Genomic DNA, 11,559 nt, shown 5'->3' on the forward strand with positions numbered 1-11,559 from the left:
ATGCATTGGGGAACGCAAATTGCAGTCCCCAATCCACAGAGCAGTCGTGTGCATGAGCCCTAATGGTTATTAGAAAGTCAGTCATCCATTGAATTGCCTTCTGTTGCCTATTTCCCCACCAATCCCTACTGTTCCCACTTATTTCGGGAAATTCTCTAAAGACAAAACTTTTTTTTTTTTTATGCATAAGATGTGCCCCCCTTTATTGGTGCATTAGGCAGCTGCCTACTTCTCCTGGCCCAACTCCAGCCTCTCCTCGCTGTAAGCATCCAACAGGCAGCGCTTTACATGTTGCTTCCTCTGTCGTCAAGACTTCCCTGCTCTCACACCAGGCCCCCCACTGCCGATTTTGTTGCCGAATTTTCCGCAACTGAAAAATCAGCTCTGTTCATTTCAATGGAGCAGCAAGCACATGGATTTCTGCAGGCCTCATTCAGGAGAATGTAGCTGATTTTTTCACTCGCAGAAAATTCTGGCACAAAAATCCGCGGCGTGCGAAGGCGCCCTTAGATGAGGTACATAACTACGTAGCGCTCATTTGCCTAATTTTTGTGGCGGAACGCTGTCTGTTTCCATGGGTTAAACCAACAGGAATCCTTGATGCAAATATCCTTCCTGTCATTTGCATTTAGCTCGCAGGGTGCTGTGTTGCACAAAAAAATATATAAATCTTTGTCGAAAACTGCAACCCATACCTGAAATGTGCTCTGTATATCAGCAGCTGCTAATAGCCACACGTGTGAGGCCTCATGCACACAGCCGTATGTTTGGTCCGCATTTTTTTGCGGATCGGATGTTGGCCCATTCATTTCAATGGGGTCGCAAAAGATGCGGACAGCGCACCGTGTGCCGTTCCGCCCAGGGGTGCACCTAGCCTTTCTGCTGCCTGAGGCGAAAATTGAAACGGCGCTTCCCCCTTCCCTTCAGCCCATGGCCCTTCGGCTGCCCCTCTCTTGCCCCTACCTGGTGCTGAGAGATCGCCTCACCTGGCCTCATTGGTGGTGCACCCCTGGTTCCATGACCCTGCAAAAAAGATAGACTGTGTCCTATTCTTCACGAGGAGTGTGGAAAAAAAAATATGGCAGCATGCACTCGGCCGCGATCCATGTTTTGCGGACCGCAAAATGGATGCGATCGTGTGCATGAACCCTAAATGGACCGAGGGTGATCACGGGGGCAGATACTGTATGGATGAGTACTACAATCAGCCTCGCCCAACCTGGCTGCTTACAGTAGAGCTACGTAAACTCCATGGTGAGTGTAGATAGGATAGACTTTAGGTTTTGTGTCCCTTTAAGTGACGCTGGGTTCTTGCGAAACTCTCTGACTCCGTGTGGAACTTTATTTTCCCCTAAAATATTCATCCTCCCACTCAAAGAATGTAAAATTTCAGCTTTTAGCGAGACCGCTGCCTGGTATTGACATTCTGGGTGTGTTGCTGGACAGGTTTTGGTAGGTGTGGCATTGCTGGGCGTGCACGACCCTCCTCTCCGCACTCAAAGTCCCCTTTATATCAGTGCAGTCGCTGCTGCGTAGCCTGTGCTGATTTTTTTCCCTGACCTCCTGCTTGCGGCTCCTGCTGACTTCCATCCGTAAGTATTCCTTGTCCTGAAACTTCGCTTCACCTTGATTTATTCTTACTGACAAATTTATTGATGGTCACTGCTGGACTGGAAAGGGGGGAAGATGGCATCATAGAACAGAAAAGGGAACCCCCATACGGTACACATCTTATCCGTGCACGTTTTTTTTTTTTTTTTCTGTGCAGAAAAACTACAGCATAATACATCGTAATTAAGAGATAAGAGAATTTCCGTCTATAAAATTTGTTTGCGATTCGTTTACTGGTAAAAGCAGAATTGCGTTATGGATTTCGTTACCACGGACCATAAAGCAATTCTATGACAGGCTGCATAACGGATCCGTCCGGAGAGGACTCGCCTGTATAACGGAAACGGGACGGATCAGTTTTGCAGCCCATAGGCTTCTATTATGACGGAATGAATAACGGAAGGCATTCTGTCATAGAACTGCGTTATGGTCCGTGGTAACGGAATCCATAACGCAATTCTGCTTTTACCAGTCATCAAAATATGAAATTTGCTCATCTCTAATCGTAATCTGACAAATCTCATATGCGCTTTGCTTTTTACTTCCTTGCGGATTTTCAAATCTGCAGCATGACCATTTTTTGTGCGATTCCGCACCTTATGCAGAGGGGTTTTCTCCATAGACTTGAATGGTATTGTTAACAAAAATGTCATAAAAAGCACACAAAAAAACTATAAATAGCGCAGATTTATGTGCGTTTGATTCATGTGGATTTTCTGCAGACAAATCTGCACCATTGTGTGCGGGTACCCTTAGGGCCCTTTCCCATGGCGGATTTTGACTCCATCTTCAAGCGCCAGCTTTTCACACACCGCACCTTCGCGGCACCAGGGATGCCCAACCTGAGGCCCTCCAGCTGTTGTAAAACTACATCTCCCACCATGCCCTGCCATAGGGTAATTACCAGTAGGTTGTCTCTGTCTCGGCATGTTGGGAGTTGTAGTTTTGCAACAGCTGGAGGGTCGCAGGTTGGGCATCCCTGCTTTAAACCATCGACCCGCAAGTTGCAGTGCTGCTTCCCATTGAAAACAGTAGGAGGCAGAAATTTCCAAGGGCACTTGGGGGGTCTTACCCTCCTATTGGAATGATGATGAATCAGTTAATGTAAAATATATATATATATAAATTGTGTGTATAAGACTTATCCTCTTAATTGTGCTGATTATACTAAGCCTAATGCAGGGCCCGAGGGGACGGTGCATAATTAAGGGTGAAAAATAAGTAAAACGAGATAATACCTACATCATGCTTCGCCCCCTCCGGCTCAGCAATAAACCTAGCCTAGTGTATGACTGGAGTGCTCCTTTAAACATGAGAGGACAGCTCTTCTACTGTTCAGGTCTTATCATGAGCAGCTCAGATGTACATGCTACTGCTTGTTCTGCTTTACACTTGGAAGGGTAATATATTCATATATGATCCTTGCCTACCCAAAGGGCTTTTCCTGGATCCGTGTATTGCTGACCTATCCTCACGACAGGTCATCCATATCACACGAGTGGAGGGTCCGCCACCCCCACCAGACATCAGCTGTTCCCTGAAGCCTCCAGAGCTAGCACTTCGAATGGTGCCAGAAGCACAGCGCCATTCAAAGCATAGTGGTCGTACTGGGTTACTGCAGCTCAGCGGCCAGTGTTTGGACTGGGTGGTGCATGCACATTACATACAGCAGGGATGGCCAACCTGTGGCTCTCCAGCTGTGGTAAAACTACAACTCCCACCATGCACTGCTGTAGGCTGGTAGCTGTAGGCAGTCTGGGCATGCTGGGAGTTGTAGTTTTGCAACAGCTGGAGAGCCACAGGTTGGCCATCCCTGACATACACACTACATCGGGCGAACCTGCAGATTGTGTAAGGTTCGGATGACCATCCAATGTTATTGACTGCCGATGTCAGGGAGATAAGGATCAGGCATGTTGGATTTCATCTGCCCCATCCTTTTTTGTTCCAGGGAGATAAGTAGAGATGAGCAAAGACTTACCTGCATAACGGAATTGGGACAGATTCGTTTTGCAGCCCATAGACTTCTATGGGCTGCAAATAGGTTTTATAAACCAGACAAGCAGGATCCACATAGATACATCGTTTATCAGATGCCCTTTACAAAACAGAAGCCTATTTTACCATGAACCGGAGGGATCTAGCTCACGTTCCTGCTGAAGGCCTGTTTATGGGTGTAACCCGACTCGAATTACTACCTACCATGTTATGAGGAGACAGCCAGGTCCTCTCCTTCCCCTCGGGCTGAGTTCTTTGTTGACCAGAATGAGTCACCTTGTTGAAATGTCACCCATTATAATGCCTACAGAATAGTTATTTGTAGGGGTATAGAAGGGATATATAGATTGTTAGCCTTGGATCCCGTTCTTCTCGTGTATCATCAACTAGGAAAGGGCAGGAATAATAAAGGAATGGGGCATCATAGGGTCATAAGAACAGATGCTCCAGAATGTATTAAATGGGCAATGCAGGTAGTTACTAAAATAGACGTGTCAGGAGAGGTGACTGGTCCTCTTTAACGTGTTATGGAGACCGTATACATGCTCCTAGTGACGTATAGCGGATATATATATATATATATATACACACAAATTATTATATAATCTCTTGGGGAAATGAGTTTAAGGTGGAGCTGGTAGTCATTTATGCTGGAGAAGTAAACTTGTTCACTTGAAAGGAACTTATACTCTATTTCTTTATACCTCCCACTCATGCGCATTTCATCCTGGAGGTAAATGGGCGTTGGAAGAATGCCAATTCATGCCCAAACCGCCTCACCCACATCTCGGTGCCCACATTCCTGTAGGGCCACACCCCTCTTATTCTACTTGTGTCTACAAAGATTAATACTCCCATATACTTTATGGGGGCGAGAGCTTTCCCTCTAAACTCCCCCGTAGATGTACATACTCTGCTCTACCGATCCAAGAACAGTCACACCATGAGGGCACATTCGCACAGCAGGGGGGGGGGGGGGGGGGGGGGGGGACGGACGGCGTTAATTGGCTTTTTAAACCCCACACCCTGCAGTGCCCTTAGTATATATGTTCCTCCGTATTGTCCCCAGCTTATATAATGCCCCCATAGTGCCCTCATTATATATCATGCCCCCTCACAGTGCGCCTCTGTAGTGCCCCAGTATAAATGATGGCCCCCTTAGTGTACCCAGTATAAATAATGGCCCCCTTAAGGCCCTCGGGACATATAATGCCCCCCATAGGTTGCCCAGTATAGATAATGCCCCGCAGTAGTGCCCACATGATAAATAATGCACCTCATTATTACCCCCAGTATACATAATGCCCCGCAGTAGTGCTTAAATAATTATGCCCCTCATTAATGCCCCCAGGATAAATGATGCCCCTCATTAGTGCCCCCAGGATAAATGATGCCCCTCATTAGTGCCCCCAGGATAAAGTATGCCCCTCATTAGTGGAATATGATTGGTTGCTATGGACAACTAAGCCAGTTTTCCTTTAAACCAATTCTGATAAATCTCCTGTACTCTCTATCAGAACTGCTGTAAAGGAAATCTGGCTCAGTTGTCCATGGCAACCAATCAGATTCTGCCTTTCATTTTTCAGACCTTTGGAAAATGAAATGTGGAATCTGATTGGTTGCTATGGGCAACTGAGCCAGATTTGCTTTACAGCAGTTCTGATAAATCTCCTCCAGTGTGTCAACATGGGAGGGGGGATTTGATTTTTAGGTTTTTCCCTCCCCAAAATGGATCAGCTGATATTGTTGGGGACACCAAAAGGAAAGCGTCCATTTCCCTTGCAGCATACAGCACCCACTGTGGCACATTTATCAAGCTCGCCTGTTTTTAGGCTTCAAATTAGACAGGTGTATTTGCTTCACCTGTCTTTCCTTTTGATGAATATTTATCAAGCACTTCATAAATGAGACTAGGCGTATTGCTATTAGTCTGACCTCTGGTGGTTGTTTCTCAGTATGACAGGTTCATTTTCGCGAAGACTGGTCTAATTAGTATGCGCATGAAAATGTGGCGCAAGTGAGCTGAAATTAGGAACAGGTCTTCGTAAAAGTAGGCAAAATGTGGCGCCAACACTGGAGCAGCAATTGGACAGTTTTTACAACTAAAACGGGTGCAAAATAAGGCGCCCCTACATAAATGGGTCAGAAAATAAGAGCAAAAGTTGGAAAACTTCTGAATTAGTCTAAAAAATCAAAACAGGCGAACGAGACCCAAAAGCCTCCAGAACAGGTGCATTTTTAGTAGTAAATGAGATTTAAATAAATAAGAGAGTCTAAAACAGCATTTTTATGTCTAAAAACAGGTGCAGACACTATAGTAAATGTGCCCCATTAAGTTTAATGGTACAATGTACTGTTCCCAGTAGTCCTCCACAGGGGGTCTCTCATGGTTTAGTAACCATGAGAGACCAAATCAGGGTCATCTGTTCCAAAAACGATGTTGTGTTGTTCCTCTGTTATTCCACCTGGATATGTATAGTTAAATTGACAAGGATGTTAAAGCGCCTGCAGGTAAACCTTAAAGGGGTAGTGCCGCTAATACACACCCAACAGACATCACATGTTTTATCACTTTCCCCAAATACCACTATTTATCAAAGCTTCCCTATTTCTAAAGTTATTAGCCTACACTACATCCCCGTGGTAAATCTGCTTTGATCTTCAGTTACTGTGGGTTACGTCATTGATAAGAACGAGGGGTGTGGTTAGTGTCACATGACCTGCTGATGTCAGGACACATCTCGCTGCCCTAAGGCATGAGCAGTCACATGACAAACCACAAACCAGGAAGTAGGATTTAAGCATGGGGGATAGGAGAAAACTGCAAATGAGGTACATATGAAAAATAAAATCCAAGGAGGAATGGGAGCTAGAGTAATTTGATGAAAATCAATTTTAGAGTAAAAAGTTGTTTAAAGGGAATCTGTCACCTAGTTTGAGCATATTAAACTGTTAACATAGCAATGTTCAATAAAGTACCTTCATTCCAGCATGGGTCTTATTTTCATTTTGATAAAAAAGAGATTTTAAAGGTACTTTATTGAACATTGCTATGTTAACAGTTTCATATGCTCAAACTAGGTGACAGATTCCCTTTAATTCATATTATTATTTGGGGCCTATAGAGGACTCTGCTTCTTGACTTTGTAAACTTGTCATGACTGCATTTAGATAATGTTTTTGAAACTTTTTTTCTATTTCAGAAAATGTCTGACGGCTTTTCGGTAAGTGTGAACACTTTCTACGGGGAGATTTTGGATGAAGCTTTCCATATTATTGCATGGAATATTCATGGAAATTTACTTAGTTTTCCAGGGGAAAGGGTGCAGAGAACAGGGGCGTTACAAGAGCAGTGCTCCAAGTCCTCCGGCCTTCCCCTTGGTACTCAAACTTGCTCATTGGCATATAAATAAAATCGGAGATATCTTTGCAGTGGTTCAACATACTGACAAAAGAAAGGTACCGCTTTAATCAGCATGATCATCCCCATCAGACTGAATGCCTGGTTTAATAGGGTTGATCATGCTGACAAATGCTCTTTAAGCAGACCTATTACATTCCATAAAATTGAGTTTTTCATTTGCCCTCTTCTACATTATTCCTAAGAACCTGATTACTTTATCCAACAGTAACATCTTGACTCCATATCTATACGTTCACGGCTGATGACTGGCTCATGCAGTTTTATGTATTTTACCATATTTTTTGCCATATAAGATGCACCTAGGATTTAGTGGAGAAAAATAATAAGAAAATATATTTTTCACCAGACCTCAGTGTTAGGCCTCATGCACACGACTGTATTTTGTTTCCTTGTCCGTTCAGTTTTTTTTTTGTTGATAGGATGCGGACCGATTCATTTCAATGGGTCCGCAAAAAATGCGGACAGCACACCATGTGCTGTCCGCATCAGTATGTCTGTTCTGTTGCCCTGCAAAAAAAAAAAAAATAGTGCATGTCCTATTTTTTTTCTAGTTTGCGGACAAGGATAGGCATTATTACAATGGACCCTTAATAAGACCTCAACTCAGACTTTCCAATGCAGTGCGGTGAATACAGCCACCACAACTTTGGAGCGCTGTATTCACCACTCCCCAGTTTTACTGTACTAATGGGCAGTTCCATAATGGAACCACTCATTAGTAATAACCCTTTAAGACACACTGCCATTTTTCCCTTTTGGTGGAAAAAAGTTTCTTATAGGGTAAAAAATATGGTACTTTTTTTTTCTCCATAAAAGATGGCTGGACTATTGTATATCACAAGCAGTTTTTGTTCCACCCCTACTTCCTCATAGATTGTAAACTATTGTTTATTTAAGATTATTAGACTGTGATGTCTTATTTTGCTTGTGCATATACCCTCTGATTGTAAAGTGCTGCAGAATATATTGGTGCTATATCAAGATTGTTCATTGTGCAAAAACGCTGTGTTTTGCTGCCAGTATATTTAGCCGTGCTCCGCCAAATCCTGGACTTGGGGAGTGTTTTATGCGGACACATTTATTTTTCTCTTTTTTAACCAGCTCGATGATGCATTATCTGGTCAAGGAAATGCAAACACCCAGCAATCTCAAAACCTGAATAACCCCTGGGGAGGTCAAAACCCTGGACAGCAGTACCCAGGATTCCCTGGACCAGGACAAGGCCAGCAGTATCCAGGATTCCCAGGACCAGGCCAAGCCCAGCAGTTCCCAGGACCAGGCCAAGGCCAAGGCCAACCCCAGCAGTTCCCAGGACCAGGCCAAGGCCAACAGTACCCAGGATTCCCACCTGGAGGTCAGCAATACCCAGGAATGCCTGCAGGTGGCCAGCAGTACCCAGGAATGCCTGCAGGTGGTCAGCAGTACCCAGGATATCCAGGTTTCCCAGGGCCAGGGCAGTCATACCCAGGGGCTCCAACTGCAGGACAAACAGTACCCTCAGCACCTTCTGGTCCAATGGTAAGTCTGTAAAAAAAAAAAAAAAAAGCTACCTACAGGCCTATATCTGTAGCTATTACAGGTCCATCAAGTTCAGCCTTTCTCAGATCAATATTACGACATTGTTAGAGTAATTATAACCATCAGTGCCATTTGGTATTAGATAAGCATTTAGCAAATTTTTAAATGCTGACATTTACTACCTCCTGGGTAGGGCATTCCATATTGCGACTGCTGTAACTGTAAAGAACCCTTTCATATACGGATCCTCTTTCTTCCCCATGTAAAGTATTCCCCATAATCCATGCTAAAGTCCTAAGAATGAATAAATCCTGTAGTTTCTTCCCCCCCCCCAAGCTGAACAACCCCATTGTTCTGGTCTCTCATTATAAACAAGGCCTCCTAGTCCGCTCGTCTCTTAACACTCTCTAGCTCTCCTCTATTCCCCTATAGCATGTGGGGCCCAAAACTAAATCCAATATTCAAGATGTGGCCTCATGAGGAATTTATAGGTTAATAAAGGGGTAATATAACATTGGGATCTCTCTTCTTGCGCACCTTAAAATTTTATTTGCTTTTGCAGCTGTTGCCTGACCTTGAGCACTGCAGCTTAGCTGACTTGCTATGCTTTCTGTTTTTGGGTTATGATGGAGGAATCATGTTTAATGCCGCTTTCTTTTTCTTGTAGAAAGTACCATGTGAAATACCCTTGCCCGTGGGGTGCACAAAAGGACTTATGTTGAATATCAGTGGCGTACCGAACGGCAAAAGGTAAAATAGCAATATTGTCTACACACTTCATAAGTTTTAACTTTCAGACAGATAAAGACACCAGCCTCTGGAACTGCGCAGTGTGGTGCATTGTCCTCCTAGCATTTAGAGCCATGGTGCATATAAAGTATCCGCTTCAGACCCTTATAAAAGGGATAGCTGTAACCCCACATGTACAGAAATAGCCTCAAGAAAATACAGTGCCATCACCCCTTACCCTCATGCAGAAGATTTTCCACTTTCAGGCATTGGACTTAGAGGACGGGACAACTATACAAGAACCTGAACTGGTCAATAATTAGAGGGAGTGGATGATAGAGGAAGCAGGAGGAGCAAGGGGGCACAGAGTGGCTTGGTACCACCATCTGTGCACTTAAAGGACTTTTAATCCATATTCAAATAAGCAGTTATCTCCTTAATGCAGCAATAAGTGAAATCTATCATTACTTCACCCTACAAGACATTGAGACTGCTGTGTGCGGTCAGGAAATCGCGCTCCGTGTGTGAGCGTGATCATCCGTTCTGGACACTGCTCGTCTGATGATTTATAAAGCCATGTGCCTCTGCATGACCTTTTTGCTACAGAATCATAGTGACAGCTTTAGGTTCAGTATGATCCTGCAGAGGCACATGGCATTATAAATCAGTATAAGGGTCCATTCACACGTCAGCAAATGGGTCCACATCCGTTCCGCAATATCGGGAACGGGTGCGGACCCATTCATTCTCAAAGGGGCAGGAATGAATGCGTTGAGCTATGTGCTCTCCGCATTTCCGGAGCGCGGCCCCGAACTTCCAGGCCGCAGCTCCGCAAAAAATAGAACATGTCCTATTCTTGTCTGCAATTGCGGATCCGCAATACACTACGGACGTGTGAACGGACCCTAAAGCATTGTGCTCCTGCAAGACGAGCAGTGTCCACCAGAACGGAGGATCACGCTTGTCTGAAACAGCCCTAACAGTGATCTGACGACACCCCCTTTAAGTATATTGGAATCCACCTAAACACAGTATTCATCAGATGTCTTTGCAGTGAGGTTAAACTACTTGTATTTGTTTTTTCAGGTTTGTTATTGACTTTAAAGAAGGAAATGATATTGCTTTGCACTTCAATCCCCGTTTTGATGAAAACCCTAATGTCATTGTGCGCAATACAATGACTCGTGGTCAATGGGGAAAAGAGGAACGTGAATGTCCGAAGTTTCCGTTTCAGAAGGGACAACCATTCAGGGTAAACAAAATTAAATTCTCCAAATGCATAAAAAAAATAAAAATAAAAATAAAAGATTTCTGTGCTGACTACTTCCTTCAAAAGGGGATGTTTGCACCCTAAGGACCTTCTCTACAGCCCCCCCCCCCCCCCTTCCACAGCATGGCCAGACTTGCAGTAGTAATCTCTTACCTTATCTGTGCCCAGCACCAGCTTTACAGGTCCCGGGTCAACATCTGGTTTGACTCTGGGTGACACAACAACTGCAGTGACATGACCCATGGGTGACAACCTCACACAGGTGGCCAGTTACTGGATGCAGTGGACTTGCGACCCAGCAGCAAACAAGATGTTGAGTCAAGGCAGTGATGGAGCCAGAACCCAGCGACAGCCAAGTATGATCGCCAGCACAGGTTGGGCCACACTGGGGGGTGAGTCTGTAGAAAAGGCGAAGAACTTTAAAAGAATTTCTGGTGACTACAAGTTATCCCTAATTCACTGGATACAAGATGACTCAACAAGCAGTGGGGGGGTCTGACCTGTGGGACCCCATTTGCCTGATCTAATGGAGTGCAGGTCAAGCACATGTTCTCACAAATGGGGGGGGGGGGGGGGGGCGGTCTCAGTGATCAGTCACATCTCTGGTGGATGTATATTTTAGTAGCGCTTTAAGGTTTATATTATATATGTAATTACTTTTTTTTCCCTCCCTCAGCTTCAAATTCTCTTTGAGCCAGAAGCCTTTAAAGTGGCTGTGAACAACGAGAACATCTGCCAGTACAAGCACAGGCTGAGAAACTTCTCAGGGATTAAGAGTATATGCATTTCTGGTGACGTCACCATCACTGACACTTCCTTAACTACAGTGTAATATAATAATACAGTACAGGGCAAATTCGTGAGCCCCCTTGCAAGTGAATCATCGGCACACATATAGCTCTGCTGTTTTACAAGTTTATAGAAATTTATATTGAGAAGCTTGAAAAAAAAAAAATAATAAAAAAAAAATATATAATAAAGTTTATAGAGATTAACCAGATGTTGGTGC

The 11,559-nt window shown here is 44.3% G+C and overlaps 1 protein-coding gene across 4 annotated transcripts; it reads left to right on the plus strand.

Annotated features, from left to right (window-relative positions):
- The first annotated feature begins 1,453 nt into the window (after positions 1 to 1,453).
- On the plus strand, positions 1,454 to 11,492 carry LGALS3 (galectin 3). Of its 4 annotated transcripts, XM_040411300.1 has the most exons (8): positions 1,454 to 1,592; positions 6,813 to 6,833; positions 8,135 to 8,318; positions 8,352 to 8,414; positions 8,445 to 8,551; positions 9,219 to 9,301; positions 10,367 to 10,532; positions 11,227 to 11,492. In XM_040411300.1, the coding sequence occupies exons 2-8, from the start codon at positions 6,816 to 6,818 to the stop codon at positions 11,380 to 11,382; spliced, it is 777 nt and encodes a 258-aa protein (XP_040267234.1). In that variant the 5' UTR covers positions 1,454 to 1,592; positions 6,813 to 6,815; the 3' UTR covers positions 11,383 to 11,492. The 4 variants fall into 4 exon arrangements, with proteins under 4 accessions (XP_040267234.1, XP_040267232.1, XP_040267233.1 ...); XM_040411298.1 differs by having other exon boundaries at positions 8,135 to 8,414; XM_040411299.1 differs by having other exon boundaries at positions 8,352 to 8,551.
- The last annotated feature ends 67 nt before the right edge of the window (positions 11,493 to 11,559 follow it).

This window comes from Bufo bufo, chromosome 11 (genome assembly GCF_905171765.1).
Source record: "Bufo bufo chromosome 11, aBufBuf1.1, whole genome shotgun sequence".
Classification (NCBI taxonomy): Eukaryota; Metazoa; Chordata; class Amphibia; order Anura; family Bufonidae; genus Bufo; species Bufo bufo.

What these genes read in the sequence shown, in the direction of transcription:
- LGALS3 (XM_040411297.1), top strand. An exon ending in CAGCACCTTCTGGTCCAATG is followed by an intron (nt 8,552 to 9,218) that starts GTAAGTCTGTAA and finishes TTTTTCTTGTAG; the next exon opens with AAAGTACCATGTGAAATACC. An exon ending in GGCGTACCGAACGGCAAAAG is followed by an intron (nt 9,302 to 10,366) that starts GTAAAATAGCAA and finishes TTGTTTTTTCAG; the next exon opens with GTTTGTTATTGACTTTAAAG.